Here is a 22,442-nt window from a genome sequence, read left to right on the forward strand (position 1 = left end):
ACACACACACACACACACACACACACACACACACACACACACACACACACACACACACACACACACACACACACACACACACACACACACACACACACACACACCATTAGATAAGGAATGTTATCTTATTAATAAATTAATATCACTAGTGTTGTAGAATCAATTACCTATATATTCTTTGGCTATCGACTATATTATTTAGTTAATCTTTTGGAATTTATAACTTATTTAACGCTATTTCCAAGCACCTGAATTTTACCTACAATTCACAACTGTATTTGCATTCACATGTCCCACACTGAACTCTAAATAGTAATTTGTTGAATTTACTTTTCTGGTCACATACCATTGGTAACAGTACTGGTTACTGGAAAGACAAGCTTACAATTTAAAAAAAGAGGGAGAAGAGACAAAGCTAGTCAGGTTATGATAGTGCAATGTATGTGACATGATTTCTCTAGTGTTTACATGCAAATTTAAGAATAAAGTTAATACAGCACTTTCCAAGTTTACTTTTGTGAACTTGGAAAGTGTTTTAATGAAGGCTAAGCACATAAGTGATTTTAAAGGATTTTTTAAAGTTGATAGTATTTAATTGAAGAGTTATGTTTTGAGTTTTTATTTGGGAACTTTTGCTACAAATTTCAATGAATGTTCTTGCAAACAGAAAACCAGAGTAAGTTAATGTATAAATTAGTATTTCAGATAAAGTTTCTGAATCTTTCTTCAAGGAAATGAAAATGATCTGCATCAAAAACTTTGAGGTAAGCGATATTTACGCTTTTCATAAATCAAGTTCTTGTTGTTGATATGACTCTTTAACAGCAAAAGGGCTGCTAGGGAGAAGTTATGCCTATTCAGAGATTGCCTGTGAGGTATGCAAGTTCACAACGAAAGTTATAAAACATCAGAATTAATGATATTAGCATTAGCATAGTATGCAAGAAAGCAAGCTTATATAGCATCAGCCAAAAAAAAAAAAAAAAAGAACACCTTCCCATTTTCACCCATTCATTCACTCAAAAAGTTTGTCTAGTTCAGCCTTGAATTTATTTAAGCTATCAACTTCCACAACAAAGATGGAAGTTTGTTCCAGCAATCCACCAGCTGGCTAAAGGCAAATTTTTGCACATCTATTCTACAACTGTCTTTCTTCGATTTGAATTTATGCCCCCTCAGATGTGCAATCTGAGCAAGACAAAGAATCTTATCAGCACTGAGCTTGTGCAAACAATTCAAGGCCTTATACACCTCAATCAGATCACCTCGCAGGTGCCTAGTACTCAGATGCTGCAATCTGCAGAACTTAAGCCTTTCTCGGTAACACAACCCTTTGTTTCACTCACTATTCTCGTTGCCCTTCTCTGTACTCTAGCAGCTCTACACCTTTCTTAAAATGAGGCATCCATACCTGTGTGCAGTACTCAAGGTGTGGCCTGACCACTATATTATACAAGGGGAGAATCACCTCCTTATCCCTGCTAGCAAAATTCCTATAAACCATTGACAAGATCCCATGACCTGCTCTGGCAGCCTGTCTGCACTGCTCAAAAAAACTTCATATTAAACTGCACAATTACCCTCCAGGTGTTTTTCATTCTCCACTACCCTGAGTGCAGTAATGCATAGTTGGTATGTTACTCTCTGGGGTTACTGCAACCCATATGCATCACTTTGCATTTTTCAATGTTCTTCAGCTGGCACCTCTCAGCCCATCTGCTTAACTTTTTCACATCCTGTTGCAGTAGCATACTGTCACTACTGTTATTAAAAACCATACCAACTTTCGTATCATCTGCAAACCTGGACATTATAAGCCTGATATACTTTCATCGATATCACTGATAAATACAGAAAATAATAATGAGCCCAACAGGGACACCACTAATAACATTAGTCCATGAAGAGCAGTGTCCACTGATTTACCTATCTCTGTCTTCTCCCACTCAATCATCCCTTTATCCACAGCAGCAACTTCCCTTTAATGCCATACTGCTCCAACTTGTACAGTAGTCTTCCATGTGCAACAGTATCAAAAGCTTTCCTAAAATCCAAGTATATGATATCAAAATTATTTTTTTGCATCCAGTTCCTTTGTGATCACATCAAAGTATCCAAAACAAACCTCTGCTGTGTCATAATTATAGCTGCAGTCTTGTCTTGATGATCCTGCAATGCTTCTTTAACCAGCGACTCCATTATCTCCCCCCCCCCCAAACAGAAGTTATACTAACAAGTCTGTAATTACTTGTGTCACCCTTTGATCTCCCTTGGTGAATTGAGGATACATTTGCACATCTCCAGTCCACGGGACCTCTCATGAATCCAAGGGTGCTCTCATAATTATGGCTATGGGTTTGCTTACTTCTTTTGCTGTCTCCTTTATTAAAACTGGATAGATCCCACCCAGTCATGTGCCTTTATGTTTAATTTCAACAATTTCTCCTCCATTTTTGCTCTCAGTTATTACAAAATCCCCGTTAGAATTTAATAAGCTTCTGTCATCCACTTTCCTACAGAATTCCTCATGTGTGAATGTAGATGCAAAATACTCGTTCAGTTTGTCAGCTACCTGAACAGCATCACCATCAGTCGAACCATCGATGGCAAAGGGACCAACCTGTTTATATAAGTAAAGAAGTCGTTACTGTTTTTCTTTGCAATCTTTGCCAAAGATTTCTCATAATCTGCCTTTGCTTGCCTAACCTCCTTTGTGAACTGATTACAGACTAGTTTATATCTACCATATGCTTCTGTGTCTCCTGATAATTTTTATGCATCCCATGCATTTTTCTTCTTTGCCATGAGTCTCATTAGTTCATCTGAAATCCACTTAGGCCTAAACGTTGAACAGTATTTGTTAATCTTGGAAGCCTAGTACCTTTCAAGATTAATTCCTTGAATGCTAATTAGTCAGTATGAATTTTCCCCTCATATGGTCGTCCTTTGAATCCTTGTTCGTAGTGTTAAAACATCGTATGTACAAGAAATTACTAATATTTACCTACATATATGTGTACTCTGAGTTTGTTAAATATAGACTGGTGTGTATGTCTGTGTGTGTGCCAAAAAATATAGGTGTATAGGTTCTGTACATTAATGATAGCAACATCACTGATTATAAGCAAATCCACATCTTATGTGGAAACTTTCACCTCTTTCACACAGAAAAAAATCTCACAAAATCCAATTTAAAAACGTATACTTTTTATAAAATGCAATATGAAGTTGACTGCCATTAAACAGTTCGTTGGGCAGATACAGATACCACACAAAATATTAGTCACTTGTGGTATTTGGGATTACACAGATTGAACACTATACATTGCATGTATAGTCTATGCTTGTTTGCTTACAGCACTGAAATTAGAGTACAAAGTTAAACCATTTTCTCTATTTACAAGTATGGTAGCTGTGAACTGAAGTAAGGCTTTCCATCATGAAAGATGAGGTGCAGAAAATATGTTAGTGAGTAGCAAAAACAAGTGACAGCATTTGGCTGGTCCAAAGGACATCATTTTAAAGAAATGGCTAAATCACTGGTGTTTCAGAAAAACACTAGTAAGAATTTTTAAGGAAGAGTTAAAGTCAATATCAACCAGAAATCAAGCAGCAGAACTTGAGTCAAAACTCTATGCCAATAAAGTGTCTGTGAGGTACACGTGGGCCAATTTTTTTTTTTTTTTTTTAAGCTTTCTACAATTTTATGTTATTTATTGTAATATTTATAGATACTCGTACATTAAATTTTATTAATAAGAAAAACAAAATACAAATTCAAGATAAAATTGCAAAAATACAATTACAGTATACAATTATAAAAAAAAAATTTTAATCAAAAATTATTATAAATTTCAAAGATTTTATAAAACCTTAATTTTAGCTTTTCAATTATGCACTGCAATAGGTTTCAATAAATACCTTCATAAAAATAAAAATGGTAAATCATCTACAAAGTATTTACTTTTATCCGTCGATTATTCACTGGCATTTGCCATTGAAATGCATAATATACTTGGAATGCAATAATGTTCAGCAGAGCCAAGAGTCCAGGAACCACTACTGATTGTGTGCAAGTCCATGTCTGTTTACCAGTTGCCAGAAGTTATGCTTGCTTACCATTTAACAACACTGCTGATTACTTGAGTTGTGATATATGGCACAAATTGAAATGATTAATTAGATGCTGTACAAACAAAATGTTAAAAACAATTCAATAACAGCAAATATAATAAAAATTACAATAAACATAAATTTCATAATATATATTCTTCGGCAGGCCATCCATTATATATATTTTGAAAATGACTGTGGAATTAGCACTTTTTCTGGCCAGAGGTTTCCAGGAGGCTTCCATCCTGCAGTGGGTTGATAATGGCTGCACTTTACCTTTACCTTTTACCCTCCGTAGCCAAGTGGTCAGAAGCGGGAGTGCAGTAGCACGTGCTCTTTGAGTAGACCGGGGTTCAAGCCCCTGACTGCTGAATACGGTCGATCTGCCAACCCACATTGGATCAGCGTGGCAGATTATGGTCCATTTCCCTCAGCATGAATTGTTGAGGAGGCTTCCATCCTGCAGTGGGTTGATAATGGCTGCACTTTACCTTTTACCCAGTTTTGGATAATGTAAAACTATATTGAGCATTACAGCTCTGGTCCGTACTATCTAACGTAAAACTAGATAACTTTATTGAGGAACTAATTTTCAATATTTTCATGCTGTCATCTATTTATAAATTGTCTATTAGCTGGAAACTAACAATCTATAACAGATAACAGCATGTACTAAAGGATTCAAAGACAAACAATACTTAATATAATGGACACATTATTTGAAATGACCTTCAAAAAATTATCCCCAGTGAGCACACATGTTATGAAGTGCACAATGTATTATCTAACATCCAAAATTTTATTTATTGATGGATAAAGTGCCACAGAATTTTCTAGAAATTTTTAAATACATCAATACTAACCTTCAAAAAGTTCTTGATGCCTTTTATCAACATACATGAGGCAATAAGCTGAGGCATAATGATGTCCTCCCATAGACTCTTTCTGAAGCTCTGACCATGATGCTTCTGTGACTGTGACATCATTAAATTTAAGCCATAAACCCCTCTGAGGACTATATACATAGGCCCAATAATGACCAGAAGCTGCCTGACCTTCATGTACTAAAACGGCATGAAGTCTGTAGGGAACCTAAAAATATAAAATAAAACTGAATTTAGTCAAATATGAATAATAACAATGGGTGTTTAAAAAGTTTGTGGCCTGAGTATGAAGGGTTTATTTGAGGAGACTGGCAATAACATGTCACTTTTTAACATAATCCCCTCTGGAGTAATTACTCTTCTGCCATATGCTGCAAAGAAAGTTTTCTCTTCGGCCTGCAGGAATACATCCATTGCAGCAATGGCATCAGTGTAAGTGGGAAAATGGATGCAAGCCAGGTATTTTCTTAAAGGAAATAGGTGAAAGTCCAATGGCGCTAAATTTAATGAATACGGGGGTCAAAGATTTCAAAGCTGCACTCACTTTTAGTGCAGCCATGGCAACGACAGACTTGTGAGGAGGCATGTTGTCCCGATGGAACAAGGTTTTCCTTGGCACCTGTCTTTAATGTTTTCATGAAAATGCCCCACAATGCTCGAATAATATCCTCCTGTGAAGGTCTGACTTTTCTAAAGGTAATCCACTAGCAACACTCCATCAATATCCCAAAAAACCGAAACCTGCATTTTTTGGAGGGGGAGAAGATTTCATTTCCATTGTTTTGACTGCTCTTTTGTCTTTGGCTGAAAGCGATGGATCCACATCTCATCCATGGTCACAAACCCTGCAAGGAAATTTGCTGGATCTGCTCGAAAACTATGCAAATGTTCACTTCACTTGATAACTCGTATGCGTTTTTGATCTACCAGTTTGGGGACCCATTGTGCTGACACCTTTTTCATAGCACGAACCTCTGTTATTATGTGGTACACACATTCAGATGAGATGCTCAAGATGCTGGCAACGTACTGAACTGATCACTTAATGCCAGATCATGCACACTGTCAACTTCTGAAGTTGATGGATATTGCAGGTCTTCCACAGCATGGGTCATCTTCCAGGCTCTCCCTCACTTTTTTTTAAATTCTGCTGCCCACTTCTTAACCCATGGAACAGGAAGGAGCATCCTTTCTATTCCATGGTTAAGAAGTGCACCTTTTTCCTTAATTGCCTTTGGCATTAGTTCCCCCTTTTTTCTAACTACTGGATGACTGCACAGTAACTGATTTTGTTCATCTTTCCTGATTCACACAACTTTGTTGACTTCATACATGAATTAAAAATAAATGTTATTGAAACTGCATGAAACTGTGGGTTGCTATATGAAGTGTTATACATTAAGTCCAGAAATTTTAACGCTGTACCACTATCCTTTCATACCCAAGCCATCAAGTAGAATTTAGGCAAATTTGAATAACAAGTTGAGTACTTTAATTTTTTTTTATTTTAAATTTCAATTAAATTAATTTAATTCAAACAGAAAGCAACTTGAATTAAAGAGATTAAACTGCAATTCAGCAGGGGCCAGTGGAGAGAGATTTCAACCCAGTAGTGGTTTTAAAATGCAATTGTCCTAAATGAATGGCCAATTGTGCCAAAACGTTTAGAATCCTACAGCTATATTAAGAGTGAGTGAATGGTAGCAATAAGTTTAGTATGAGTTGCTGTGAAAAGTCTTAGAAGGCTTCCCATAACACTCACTTGTGTAACTTTGTTAATTTGGCCTATGACATCATGTTTTTGATGTTTTTGTCCTCTAGCACTCAAAGCAATTATTTAATAATCAAAAGAAGCCTAATTTCACTTTAATCCAGTTGTTAATTTGCTGAGACTTTCAGTATTTTTTTATGGAAAGCATCCATTCATTGAATACTTTAAAGTTACTCCACCATGGCTATTAAAAGAGATGGGGATGTACTCGAGATGTCACCTCTTGTCTCCTACAAAAATTAGCAGTTCTCTAATATATTATTAAAGATGTATTGAGTTTCAAACTGTTTTGATTTGGTGACTAGGTTTAAGTATCACCTATACTTTAAATAAAGAATTAAAAGCTGTCCATTACAGCATCTTAATTATATCTTAACTACTGATCATGAATATTTGTCTTGATTTCTGTAAGAAAGGTTACTGAATGTATCCTTTGTGAATACTGAAGGTCTATATTCAGAAATTTGCCTTCAGCCAGAGATTACTGGACCACTTAAATCAACAAGATTAGTCAGGACACAAAGGAGTATTCTTACCATAAAAGCCTTAAATTCTGCAAATTGCAGCACTTGGAAACCAGGCACCCGCAAGGAGAACTAAATGCCAATGGCATTCCTACTCTTTCTCAAAAACACATATAGGGGCAATAAATTTAAGCTAAAAAGGATGGCCGTAGGACAGATGTGCAAAAATTTGCTTTCAGCCAGGGAGTGACTGTGTTGGAACAAATTTCTACAGGTGTTTTGGAAGTGTGAAATTTGAATAAGCTTAAGGAAGAAATAGAGAAATTATTAGAATGGATGGAAAGGTGAGGCAGGGCAGGTTTTTTTTTGGCTGATGCAATATACATTTGCTTCTTTCTGTCATTTGCCACTACTAATACCAAACTTTTATGCTGATTTTTATCAGCATAAAAAAAAAAAAAAAAACTTGCTTCCTTACATTGCATTGCCAATACTAATACAGGGTCATTATAAAAGATACCTATATAAGTATGTGTGATATAGTTTATTAAATAATTAAGTTATAGTGGTAGCTTAATACGATTGTGTTGTTGATTAATTATTTAATACTTACCTCATTTATGTCCACATGGCTCTAGTATCACATTAGTGGTCTAGCATCAGTAAAATGGCAATGGTACAAGAGAAAATTCAGTGTAGTATGGTATGTGGAACCCAAAAGAAATTCTTCCTTCCACAAAGCTATTTCTTGTTGATATAATCAATTTAGAGTAACTGGTAGTGTTGAGAAGAGAAAATCATCAGGCAAATTGTATATGGCAGAGAAAGTGGCTGAACAAATCTGACAACTGCATGTCAGGCAGTCAGAATATCAAAATGAAGCATCTAAAATGTGTTAGATAAATAAATGACATATCATGCTTATAAAATTCATCTGAAAGAAAGTCAAACTAGTCATCTGGTTTGATCTCCTGCCTGAGAAAGTGCACAAAATTTTTGTTGTAGACTGATGCATGATTGTGTTACTGAACACAATCTTTTTACTTTTTTTAAATATTTTTTGCTGAAAATACAACAAATGATTTGACTGATTTGGACAGAAAGCTGTGTCATTCCTCAGACTGATGAATGTGGAATGCAGTTTCATTAAGCAATATGGTGCCACAGATTTGAATAATACATCAAAATATGCTTCGATGAAACATTTCCAAATTGCTGGACTAGAAGAGTTGGGCTGATCTTGCTCCCCTAGAGGTCCTAATCCCACTAGTTTATTGAAAAAAATAGAAACCCAAAAGTTTGATATTAGCATTAGCAGAGGCATATGATGCAAAAAAAAGCAAGCTTATATAGCATCAGCCAAAAAAAAAAAAAAAAAAAATCCTTCGCTCCAAATGCTTGTCTAGTTCTGCCTTGAACTTATTTAAGTTGTCGACCAGATGGAAGTTTCTTCCAACTATCAACCACTCACCGGCTAAAGACAAATTTCTGCACATCTATTCTGCAATTGTCTTTCCTCAATTTGAATCTATGCCCCCCTCAGGTTTATAATCTGAGCAAGCGGAAGTATCCCATCAGCATTCAGCCTGCTCAAACCATTCAAGGCTTTGTACACCTCAATCAGATCACCATGCAGGTACCTAATCTCCAGATGCTGCAACTTGCAGAACTTAAGCCTCTCTTGGTAAGAGCACCCCTTTGTTCCTCTCACCAATCTTGTTGCCCTTCTCTGTACTCGTTTTGTGACAACAATCAATATAGCTTAATTATTTAAACTATAGTACACAGAAATGAGTATTCTTTTATAATGAATCATACTAGAAGAGAGGAAGGGGATAGAAGCTTTGCACACAGGACAAATAGATTTCAACCTTTCAAGTCTTCAATTTTGTCACTTCACACCAATGAGATTACATCCAAAGAAGGAAATGCAAAAAAATGGAATGAAAAGATAAGTATTACTTTCAATAAACAATGGAGAATAACTGCAAAACAATCAGCATTCCATTTTAAGGAAAGTCAATGTTTAGTCATTAATTTCACCAGGATTAAGAAAAAATATTTATTCTTACATATTGTATAATAAAATCAACACTTACTTTCTGAAGAGACTGTTCATTGTATATTTCCTTAATTATGTTATCTATCCTGTTTATATGATCTTGAAGTTCTAAACATGAGACAAAAACAGAATTTATATTTTATGTGCTGCATTTTAATAATGAATTTGTAACAGAGATAAATAGCTTTCAATCAATACATTACGGCTTGAAATAATACAAGCTTCAAGTCTACTTTCACAGGACATTTCAAGAAGATCAATGTCTTTTTTTACGTGCAGTCTCCATAACTTAAAACAGTATTCTAAGTGTGGCCTTACAATTATCTTATATAGAGGGATTATGACCTCCCAATCTCAACAAGTAAAATGTTTGATAAATCACTGATATGACACCATGGCCTCCCTTGTTGCCTGTCTACATTGTTTGGGGAATTTCATGTGAAACAAGATCGTAACCCCAAATCTTTCTTCTACTGTTTTTAATTCAGCCTCACCAAGTGGATAAGTTATTGTGGAGTTGCTATTACCCAAGTTTCAGAATTTGCATTTGGCTGCATTAAAACAGAGCTGCTATTTCTCCAACCATCCTTCAATTCCTGTTTAAGTAGTCAAGGAGAACTGCTTGGAACTGAAATTATGTCCCATGTCCCTTCTTCAGCATTAGCAGAGACATACGATTAGTATTAGTAATGACCACATGGTCCAAGGAAGTCTAAGGTGTATGCTGCACCAGCCAAAAAAAAAAAAATAAAATAAATACTTAATAAATAATAAAAGAAAAGAAAAAGACAACCTATGCATTTCCCTCCTCCCTTAGGTAATTATCCAGCTGACCTTTGAATTTCCCCAAACTGTCAATCTCAACCACCCATGTAGGCACCTTATTCCAGTAATTTGTAACTCGCTGGCTAAAATAAAACTTCCTGCAATCCAGTCTAAACATCTCTCCCCATAACATGAATTTATGGCCCCTAGCTAAAATTATTTAAAACCTTGAAAATTTCAACCTCATCCAAACACCTCAATCAAGTCTCTAAGGTGTCTAGTTTCCAAGCTGTGAAACCCACATATTCAAAATCTTTCCTCATAAGGGCAACCTTTAGCCAATCTCACCAAGCAAGTTACATGCCTTCGGACCCTTTCAAAAGAACCACTGCATAACATTTAATCAATCAACTTTTTTTAAAGTGCAATCTACACACTTGAACATAGTATTTCACGTGTGGTCTAACAATAGCCTTATATAATTGGATTATGACATCCTTGTCTCTACCAGCAAATGTTCGATGTATCAGAATAATCACTATGGGCCTTCCTTGCAACCTGTGGCATTATTACAGATCAATTTGTAGCTGTTATAGGTTTTATTGCTCTAACTTTTCCATGCTGTTTTTTTCTGCTTAAGAAATCTGGCAATTTCGTTATTCATCCAACTTGGAATCCTCTTTGTGGAGTATTTTTTTTAATAGTTTATACACACGTCAAAGCTTCTGTGATTAATGTTCTAAAGGTATACCATAATTCAATTATATTAATTCTCTATGATATATCTACCAGTTAATAGAGGCCATGTAGCACCTTAAGCCGTCGTAATTTCCTTTCCTTTCCTGAAATTATAACCCATTCCTTCGCCTCTCTCTCTCTCTCTCTCTCTCTCTCTCTCTCTCTCTCTCTCCATTATCAGCCGTAAAAGTCAGTCTTCATTTCCTGTGCTGTAATCTTTTCTCTAATACTTTCCTTGACATGTTGATACAAATAATCTAGTTGATTTAAAAATTGTCCCCTATGTCAAGTTTCCTTCCCATTTGCTCCAATCATTTAGAGGCAAATTAAAATCGCTCATAAGAAATTCACACTTACTTGACCATTCCATCTGCATGTAGAGGTGCTCATCATAATCTACACAATCACCTGGTCTGTAGATTACTCCCACTCTCATTATACCTTTGCTTCCAACTATCTCATACCATACAGATTCTACACTATCATGCGAAATGTCTGAATCCGGGAAAGCTTTCATCACACTCAGGCTACTTTTGACAAGAAGCATGACTCCATCATCCCTTCTATCTGCCCTATCCTTCCGAAATATATTCTACATACATACCGAAACTCATCATCTCCCATTTCCAGGTGGCACCATGTTTCCATAAGCCCTATTATGTGAGCGTTACTTATCCTAACCAGCAGTTCGAATTCACTCATTTTATTCACAACATTTCTGACATTACCACATAGACAATTAAGACAGTGTTCTTGTATAGTTAACTACCCTGATGCACACCTTTAAGTTATTTAAACGTTGCTTCCTTATCATTGGTTACACATTCATTTGAAACACTTCTGCTCTCAGAACATCTTGCTAATATGATCTGTTTGGTAACAAATGAGAACAAGGTATGTGTAAGCATTACTTTGACCAATATTATCAGATAAACGTGTGTTTATATTACCATATCCCCGGCCCCCCAAACCAGCAGTTTCCATGAACCTCATAATAACAGTCGTCGGTGACTCTATTGTTAGGGAAACGGGGAACACATTATGCAAAAAGGATAGGTGGAACAGGACGAGGGTATGTCTGCCAGGGGCAAAGGTTAATGATGTTGTAGAGCAGATGTCATCTTTTAGGGACACAAAAGCTGATATTGTTATACACGTTGGGACTAATGATATTGAGTAGGAGACCAATGGAATTACTTAACAAGTACAGGTCACTGTTGAAAAAAAGTCGTGAATTTGGGTTGAATTAGAAAGGTGTCTGCAATTCTGCCCAGTCACAATAGAAGGGAGTACATGATGAGAGCCTTGTCGATCAATTTGGCACTGGAGAGACTGTGCAAGGCTCAAGGGGTAGAATTTTTCTCACCCCGTCTGTGCTTGTTAACAAGAGAGACTGCTTCTACAGGGATGGGATACACTTAAATAGAAAGGGTGCAAGAATATTTGCTGATGCTATCGAGGCAGTGTTAGGTGGGTTGGAAACTGCTAGCTTGGGGGTGATACACAGACTAATAGATTAACAGCAGCCACCGACAGAGGTGAAAGTGATTATTGCACTGCTTCTATTGGAATGAGTAGCAGCCTAGAAAACAAGATGCAGGGGATTTCAGAGACTGCTGGGAGTCATTGCAGTACAAGTAAACACATGGGCTGTGTTAGGGTAGCTAAGAATAGGAACAGGTGCATGTATACTTACATGCACACCAATACTAGAAGTTTGGTAAATAAATTTGATGAATTTGAGGTGTTGGTCAAAACATCAAAGGCAGATATTATTGGGATATCAGAGACATGGTGTCACACAGATATAAGGAATGCTTTTTATTGTTGTTTGTTTTTGGTTTTTAGGAGCATTAGCAGCTAAGGCCATATTGCTCCAGGGAGATATGCGGTGGTCATTCCCTGACCTTTCCACATTCTCCGTATTTGGTGGGCACAGGCTCGAACCCCGGTCTAATCAAGAAGCGTGTTGCTGCTCCTGCCCACCTGGCTACAGAGGAGCCATATATATATATATAAAATATAGAAAATTAATAAATATCTTATGTAAAGTAAACTAAACAAGAACTGATTAATGCCATCTATACATATCTAGATAGAATATTACATCAGCCTTATTATATATTTTTTGTATAGTTTAAGTACAATTAGTAAAATAGGTAAGATATAAATAAATATATTTCATATTGGATAAGCTGGTAGCTACTTAACCCTATAATAGTCATAACTGGTCCACGAGGCCAAACCTAGTAAAGGATGATCATTAGTCAAAGTAAAAGTAAAAATAAAAAATTAATAAACATAATAATAATATATATCAAGTCAATTATAGGTCAATAGTCAATTATAGTCCTCAGTAAAACGATGCCCTCATGATGAACCTTAATAGTTCAACACACTTTCTTAAGCTGCCTTCAAAATTACTGGGTATGTGATAAACTCCAGGCACTTAACGTGCCTTTCAGTTTAAAAGTTTTCTTAATAAACATCACGACTGCTGAGCTTCACCAATATACCTTATCCTCAATATGAAGGATTTTTATTTGTAAATCTCAATGCAAAATATCTGATCAGTTCATCAGTATGTCAGGCACTTTGCAACATCATATTATCGCATTAAATATACATTACTAGTAGTTCCCATGATGCACCATTGTCCCAAGGTCAATGTTCTGTTTGAGTTGCCATATAGAAGAAAGGTTCATTGGTAGTTCCTTTGTTTAATATGACAATTCAAACATGTAAAGTTTCCAAATCACGTTAACAGTGCAATGATGGGACTAGTACTAATCTCTATTTAATGCAATATCACTCATTTTTTCACATGTGAACTGGCTGATGATGTGTTTATCATGGAAGCTTGTAGTCTTGGCTCTTAGTTTTTTCCAATGTTTTCACTTCTTAGATGTTTTTAAATGATTTAATGATGATTCAGGAATAAAAAGGCACTTTCTCCAGCAATTAAAGTACCCTCTACAAACAGTTTTTTTTTTTTTTTTTTTTTTTTTATGTAAACCCCAAACATGAGGTGTTAGAACCTATAGTACTTAGTACCATGCTTGGGTTCGAGATTGAGAAGACGAAAGAAGATATTTGTTGACATTAAACTCAAACTTCTGTAGACTGTAATTTTCAGGAAATGCGTACGAAGGAAGGTTGTTCCAGAAAATGGCAGTTGAATGAATAAATGAGGAAAGCGAGTGGAGAGACTCTGTTAGAGAGAAATCATTAATTAACCTAACTGCCCTCTTCTGAATGGAATCTAGAAGCATAAAAGATGTTTTGGGGACACCACCCCAGATGTGGGAACAATATTCCACAGTAGGGTGGATTTGCAATTTGTACAGAGTGAACACCTGTTTGGAAGAAAAGTAAAGCCAAGAGCAAAAAAAGATAAAACCAAGTTTTTTAGATGCAGAGGAAGTAATATTTGTAATGTGCTTGTGCCAAGAGAGATTAGAAGTCAGGGTAATCCCCAAAGATAAGCATAGGAGCAGAAGAATCCTTTTTGCGAGATATAAGACAAGACTGGGTTTTAGAAGGATTGAAATCAACTAAGTTGTCTTTGCCCCACTGAAGAATTACCTGGAGATCGGCATTTAAGGAATTGGTAGCTTCAACTTCTTGATATTCAAGAAGTTGAAGCTGATTGAGCAAGGCAACGTTTCTCAAAATGGAAGTGGAAGGCAACATGCTATCATCGCCAAAACTATGGATAGGATTTCCAGTCAATGGAAAAAGGTCATTAATATACAAGAGGAAAAGAGTGAGGGAAAGAACTGAACCTTGGAGAACAACAGCATTAGTGGAAAAGTTAGAAGACAGAGAACCATCTACCATCACCCTCAGTGAGCGATCAGAGAGAAAACTGGATAACCAATTGCAAAAAACAGCTGGCAAACCATAAGATGGAAGCTTGTTTAGGAGACCTTTATGTCAAACACGATCGAAAGCTTTTGAGATGTCAAGAGCAACTGCCTGTGTTTCCCTGATCTTTTCCATTGAATATGTCCATAAATGGGTAACATAAGCCAGAATATCTCCAGTGCATCGACACTGACGGAATCGATATTGGCGATCGTTGATCAGACGGAAGGTTTCTAGGTAGTTTAACAGTTGGCAGTTAATTGATTTCTTCATTACTTTAGAAAGAGTAGAAGTAATGCAATGGGACGATAATTGGATGGGAGGGATTTGTCACCCTTTTTAGGAACTGGCTGAATATGAGCAAATTTTCAAGCAGAAGGAAAAATACCTTTAGAATAAGAAAGTGAAAAAAGGCAGCAAAGAACAGGAGTAAGTTCAGGAGCACAGGTGGAGAAATACCACCAAGACCTGGAGTTTTCTTAGCATCAAGATTCATCAAAATCCTTCTGACATCCTTTTGACGGAAAACCACAGGATGCATTGAATGGAGCGTGTTGGGAAGTGTTATACCAAGATCGTTGATATAGGAGTTGAAAGAAAAATGGGATGCTAGCAGGTCAGCTTTATCCTTGGCTGAAGTGACAACAGAACCATCTGGTTTTGACAGAGGTGGGAGCAGAGATTGTTACTGTTATTATTTGGTTTTTAGGAGCATTAGCAATTAAGGCCATATTGCTCCGGGGATATGTGGTGGTCATTCCCTGACCTTTCCGCATCCTCTGTATTTGGTGATCACAGGCTCTAACCCCAGTCTAATCAAGAAGAGTGTGCTAAGCACTGCTGCTCCTGCCCACCTGGCAACAGAGGCACCTGGGAGCAGAGAAGGGCAAAAGTTGTGGCCAATAGCTTTGGCAAGAGATCAGAATGTTCGGCTACCATTAGGGCAAGAAGCAAGGTTTCTACTCTTAGCCTGTTCAAAATCTATTTGGACTGATTAATAACTGCTCTACAATTGTTGCGTGCTTTCGTGTAGGCAGAAAATGAATCTGAAGATTTGGAAATAAGCCAATGACGATATGCAACGTTCTTCTCTTGAACAGCATTAGCACATTTATTGGAAAACCAAGGTTTAGATAATGGACGAGATTTTAAAGTGGAGTGTGGAATAAAGGATTCCACTCCTACAAGAATAATTTCACTGACACGATCTGAGCAAACATTGACATCAGAAATTTTGAAACAGTAATCCAACAAAGGAAAAGAAATCTCGAATCCCATTTTGCATTCTTGTAATGCCAAACAATATGACGTTGGGAATAGCCATGAGATAAAGGCTCCATTGGAGAAGAAAATCACCAAGTTGTGATCTGAAATGTCTAAAGGACCACTCACTTTGACCGTGTCCTTAGAAGGGTTGTTTGTGAGAAAAAGATCAAGCTGGGTCGGTGTGACCAGAAAACGGAAGCCAGCTGGAGTTGTGAACATTAAAATCAACAAGGAAAATTACCCCACTGTTAGAAAAGTTGGACTGGAGAAAATCAAGTTGCAAAGAGAGGAAGTCAAAGAGCTCAAAGTGATTAGTGGAGTTGGGAGAATGGTAGAGACAACAGATGAATTTGACACAATGAGGTAGAGAGATTTTAAGCCAGTGAAGATCGAAACGAGGAGATTCCAAATTACCAAGTCTCTGACAGGGAATATCGTAACAGACCTATGCACAAGTAACACCTTTGAGGCGAAAGGAATCATACGGCGAATAATTTGGGCAACTGAGATGAGCAGTGGTTGAATCAACAGATAACTGAGATTCTGTCGGAAAAAGTACACGGGGTTTGGCAAACTGAAAGTGGAAATGGACATCGTTGAGATTAGAATTGAGCCCATGTATATTTGTGAAATGAATTAGGAAGTGTTTGGGAGGTTTAGATCTTTTCACAGATAAGCTAGCTCTATTAGTTTGACAATTCATGGTGTATTCGATAGTAAGAAAAAGTGTGGGGATGGGACATACTGTATGAAGTAATAAAATTTTTGGATAGGGCATACACATGGTAAGAATATACCCAGATCCTTGACATAACATGGCCTCGACAATACCCCCCCCACACACACACACACTACTCGGACTCCCTCCAGTCACTGGCAGAGTAGAGGTAGCAAGTTATACACTAGCTGATCCGGAAGCCTCCTAAAGAGTTACCAATAGGTTCGGTCCTGTGTACTAACTAGCGGCCGGCCTGCGAATACCGTTTTAGAGCTGTACCCTCGAAAAGTAAGGAAGACTGGATCTCGCCATGATGTTCATCATAACCTGAAAAGTCATCAGTCATACTGCGTGATGAAAGAGATGGGGAATGGTTGACCAGAACTTAGTTCTGGAGACTAAACGTGGGTTCCACCACGCCTCCAATAAGCAAAGTGGTGGTATTTCACCGGTTGGTGAGAGTCATCTATCACCTAGTATTGCCTGGTAACACCGAGGGGGTGGCATTCCTCCATGTGGTGTGGGCGCCACACCTAGACCCCCTGCTTACGTTGGTTCACACCTGGGTGGTCACCCACAGTGTGCATGAGCATGGAAGTTATACCCAGGGTTACTAAAGGTCCCACCATCGTGAAGGTGCAAGCAGAGGATTTGGCTGTCACAGACCATTCAAATTTCGCCGAAATTGGGTCCACTTGAATTGAATGTCACCCGAATATCAGTTCCATCAGGGTTTTTGACCCTCCCCCAGGTAGCAATACAGCTTGTCTGGCATATCTGAAGAACCTCAAATTAGGAAGTCTAGTTTTCAAAACTAACAATGCTAAAAATTTTCAGATCTGTACTCTTTCAACAGGAAGCTTATTTCATTAGATTTCCATTCACTTCAAGCATTACATTAGCATTAGTAGAGGCATTTGATGCAAGAAAGCAAGCTTATGCAGCATCAGCCAAAAAAAAAAAAAAAAAAAAAAAAAAAAAAAAAGTAACATAAATAAATAAAAATAACCACTTCCACTTCACCCCTCTGTTCGTTCGAAATACCTGTCCAGCTGAGCCTTAAACTTATTTAGGCTATCAACTTCCACGACAAGGGATGGAAGTCTTCCACCCACCAACCACCCGCTGGCTAAAGGCAAATTTCCACACATCTATCCTACATCTGTCTTTCCTCAATTTGAATTTATGCCCTCTCAGGTGATTTTTCTGAGCTAGAGGAAGAATCCCATCAGCATTGAGCATGCTCAAACCATTCAAGGCTTTGTACACCTCTATCAGATCACCCCGCTGGTGCCTAGTTTCCAGACACTGTAATTTGCAAAACTTAAGCCTTTCTTCGTAAGAGAACCCCTTTGTCCCATTCACCAATCTAGTTGCCCTTCTCTGTACTCGTTCCAGCAGCTCTACATCCTTCCTGAAATGAGGCCTCCAGGTCTGTATACAGTACTCTAGGTGTGGCCTGACCATTGCCTTATACAAGGGAATAATCACCTCCTTATCCCTGCTAGAAAAATTCCTATATATCATTGACAATACACCATGAGCTACTCTTGCAGCTCGTCTGCACTGCTCAGAGAACTGCATATCTGCCTGCACCACCACCCCCAGGTCCCTTTCATTCTCTACCACTGTCAGTGTAGTACCACAGAGTTGATACGTTGCTCTGGGGTTGCTGTTTCCCATATGTAGTACTTTACATTTGTCAATGTTAAACTTCATTTGCCACCTCGAAGCCCATCTGCTCAACCTTTCCAAATCCTGTTGCAGCAGCATAGTGTCAGTAGTGTCCTTGACAACCCTGCCAACCTTCGTATCGTCTGCAAACTTGGACATTAAGCCTGATATAACCTCATCAATATCATTTATAAATACAGAAAACAATAAAGGCCCCAATACTGAACCCTGAGGGACTCCACTAATAACATTAGTCCACGATGAGCAGTGTCCATTGATTACCACTCTCTGTCTTCTCCCCCTCAACCACCCCTTTATCCATAGCAGCAACTTGCCTCCAATGCCACACTGCTCCAATTTGTGCAGCAGTCTTCCATGTGCAACAGTATCAAAAGCCTTTCTAAGATCCAAGTATATAATATCAAAGTTATTCCCTGCATCCAGTTCTTTTGTGACTGCATCATAGTATCCAATCAAATTGGTCAGGCAAGACTTCCCCTTAACAAAACCATGCTGTGTCCTAGCTATAACTGAAGTCTTGTCTAGATGATCCTGCAGTGCTTCTTTCACCAGTGCCTCCATTAATTTTCCGGGAACAGAAGTTAAACTCACAGGTCTATATTACTTGTGTCAGCCTTTGATCCCCCTTTGTGAATTGGGGTCACATTTGCACATCTCCAGTCAATGGGTACCTCCCCTGAGTCCAAGGAAGCTCTCATAATTATGGCTAAGGGTTTGCTTACCTCCTTTGCTGCCTCCTTTAATATAACTGGATAGATCCCATCCACCCCAGGTGCCTTTCTTGTGTTTATCTTCAACAATTTCTCCTCCACTTTGCTCTCAGTTATTACAAGATTCTCTAGCTTACTGCTAGAGTTGAATACACCTCTGGCATTCCCCTCGCTGAATAACTCCTCATGTGTGAATGTCGATGCAAAATATTCATTTAGTTTGTTAGCTACCCGAGCAGGGTCATCAACAGTTGACCCATCGATCTCAAGTGGACCAATCTAATTCATCCCCTTCCTTCTAGAGTTTACATAAGTAAAGAACTCTTTGCTGTTTTTCTTCGCATCCCTTGCCAAGGATCTCTCGTAATCTGCCTTCGCCTGCCTAACCTCCTTTGTAACTTGGTTACAGATCAACTTGTATCTATCATAGGCGTCCGTGTCACGTGTTAATTTGTATGTATCCCATGCATTTTTCTTCTCTGCCATATGCCTCATTAGTTCATCTGACAACCATTTAGGCCTAAACCTTGAACAATATTTCTTAGTTGGTATGTAAAGCCTAGTAGCTTCCACGATAAGTTCTTTGAATGCTTCCCATTTTGAATTTGCTGTTGGCAATATCATCAGTTGATCCCACTGTATAGAATTTAAATACTGTCTCAGTCCATTGTAGTCGCCTTTACGAAAGCAATACCCCTTCCCTTTACCCCTAATGGTAGTTACCTCTTTGAGTAACTCCCACTTCAGCACACTGTGATCACTGCCACCAAGTGGTTCATTTATCTGCAGATTCTTAATGCATGAAGAATCACTACTGATAATCAAATCAAGAGTATTACTCCCTCTAGTTGCCTCCCGAACATGCTGATGTAGAAAACAATCATCCAATAAATCCACAAAAGCCTTGCTTCTGTGTGAGTGACCAGCCCCCAAATTCCAGTCAATATCTGGGAAATTAAAATCCCCCATTATAAGACTCTCTGATTTACTGGCCCACTCTATTTCTCCGAACAGTTTCTTATTATACTCATCAGAGTCATTAGGCCTATAGCACACTCCTACTCTCAATTTTGATCTCCCAATGCTTATGTCACACCAAACTGACTCGACACTGCACTGTCCAGCGATGTCGACTGGCTTCACTTCCTTGGATTTTATGTGTTTTTTAACTAATAGCATAACCCCTCCTCCCTTCCTATCCTGTCTATCCTTTCTGTAGACATTGTACTCCCCAAATTCCAGTTCTGCATTTCTTATATCTGTGTGACACCACGTCTCTGAAATCCCCACAATATCTGCCTTTGATGTTTTGAGCAATACCTCAAATTCATCAAATTTATTTACTAAACTCCTAGCATTGGTGTACACACAAGTATACATGCACCTGTTCTTTTTCTTAGCTACCCTAACACAACCCATGTGTTTACTTGTACCCCAATGATTCCCAGCAGTCTCTGAAATATCCTGCATCTTATTTTCCAGGCTGCGGCTCATTCCAATAGAAGCAGTGCAAGAATCACTTTCACCTCTGCCAGTGGCTACTGTTAATCTATTAGTCCTTGTATCCCCCCAATCTAGCAGTTTTCCGACCCACCTAACATTGCCTCGATAGCATCAGCAAACATTCTTGCACCCTTTCTATTTAAGTGTATCCCATCCCTGTAGAAGCAGTCTCTCCTGTTAACAATGCTAATGCTAATGCTAATGCTAATTACCTTGATCCATTTCATCAGATAAATGTGTATCTATATTACTCTTATTCTTTTCCTCCACAACCAGTAATGTTTGTGAATGCTTTGTCAGTATCATTGAGGGTACCAGTGATACTGACAAACCATTCACAGAAGTGGCACAATTACCCTCAAATGGCAAAATTAATCCTAGTATGAAAATTATTTAATTTTTAGTTTTAATTTAAAAAATTTAAACTAATGCTTTATTGAAGCTATTCATTCCCAACCCAGGTCTTTTGTTCTGTAACTTTTGTACATCTACTAAATTTTTTAAACAAGCATTAGCATCATTAGGTTTAGAAATTACACAGTAAGGCAATCTATTATAAAAATGCATACCTTTCACATCATTTTCTACTTCTGTTCGCCACCTTTTCAGACAGCTCTGCAATACTCGAAGTTCTAAATCTGAAACATGTCGGGGAGAAGGTACCATGTTAACAACAAGAACATCTTGCATTTGATCATCTATTGCAACAGAAGGTACAGATGTACTTCCTGGATGAAGAAAGCTAGAAGTACTGTATCCACTTGGAAGTACTGTACCAGGTATTTGGGCATTTAATGATGTTTCTAAAAGGGGTGCCTTATGAGGAGAATTACACGGGGAGTCTGTTCCCATGCTGAAATAAATATTTAGATTATTTTTATAAAATGAAAAAATCTAATATAATAAATTTATAACTTTCTGTTATGGAGAGCTCTAGTCCATTTACTATAGATGGACTGCCATGTAAACCAAAATTTCCAAAAAAAAAAAAAAAAACCTCTTCCCGAATAGTACTCATTGCTCATATGGACTGTTATCGCCACAAGTTCTCCACATAATGCTACGATTAAGAGTGTTTCTCTTCCTAGAAGTATATTTTTCCCTATTCATAATAAGAACATAATAAATAATATGCTCATTGAAAAGGAGTTTAAATTCATAGTGCAATATCAAAACAACTTGGACAAAATTTTATTTACCTGAGAGAGAGAGAGAGAGAGAGAGAGAGAAAATCATACAAGGGAGGGCTGCCCTTAATTTTTTTACCACCATATATAGTAAATGGAACAAAGTTTTTTTATGCATAATATTATGCCATTTATGAGCATAAATGGCTTTAATTTTCAACTAGAACAAATTAACGCATAACAGAATAACGAAAACTGCTACACTGATGCAACTATGTAAATTAGTCCCTTCCAGCCAAACAATCTAATGAGCTAAAGCTAGAAATTTTATACTCATGGCAGTTGGGGAGGGGGGAGATTATCATATAATTATTCAATTTACTGATGTTTATTTGCTTATAGTTCTTATCCGATTTATATATAGTCTATTTGATTCACTACTTGATGCATGCACATTTGAACAGACATAATACAAACTGCATGAATTACAAAACCATATAAATTGGTGTACAATAACCAAAGTATCAATGTGCAAAAAGTTTCCAAGCAACCAGCAATAAATTAAAATATATATATATTGTATTTAATCATGTATAAGTATAGTGGAAAAGCATCAATAATATCTGAATTAAACCAAATCTGAATTAACAGAATGTTAGCAAAATGGCATCATTTTAAGTTATCTCATGTTGTGAATACCTTCACGAGTTGCCATGATATTGCACTACTTCGAATAAGTAATGCGTCACCTGAGGAGAA

At 37.5% G+C, this 22,442-nt stretch overlaps 1 protein-coding gene across 1 annotated transcript in view; it reads right to left on the bottom strand.

Moving 5' to 3' along the window:
• The window catches only part of LOC150080108 (ubiquitin carboxyl-terminal hydrolase 25-like), a 364,983-nt gene that overhangs the window by 56,534 nt on the left and 286,007 nt on the right, over positions 1-22,442 (bottom strand). The window contains exons 15-17 of the mRNA XM_090381833.1: positions 21,126-21,409; positions 9,332-9,402; positions 4,977-5,205 (exon numbers count right to left, since the gene is read on the bottom strand). Of these exons, the coding sequence (XP_090237959.1) occupies positions 4,977-5,205; positions 9,332-9,402; positions 21,126-21,409 (584 nt within the window). The remainder of the gene's footprint in view (positions 1-4,976; positions 5,206-9,331; positions 9,403-21,125; positions 21,410-22,442) is intronic.

The sequence above is a fragment of the Mastigoproctus giganteus genome, chromosome 9 (genome assembly GCF_048544385.1).
Source record: "Mastigoproctus giganteus isolate SK-2022 chromosome 9, ASM4854438v1, whole genome shotgun sequence".
NCBI lineage: Eukaryota > Metazoa > Arthropoda > Arachnida > Uropygi > Thelyphonidae > Mastigoproctus > Mastigoproctus giganteus.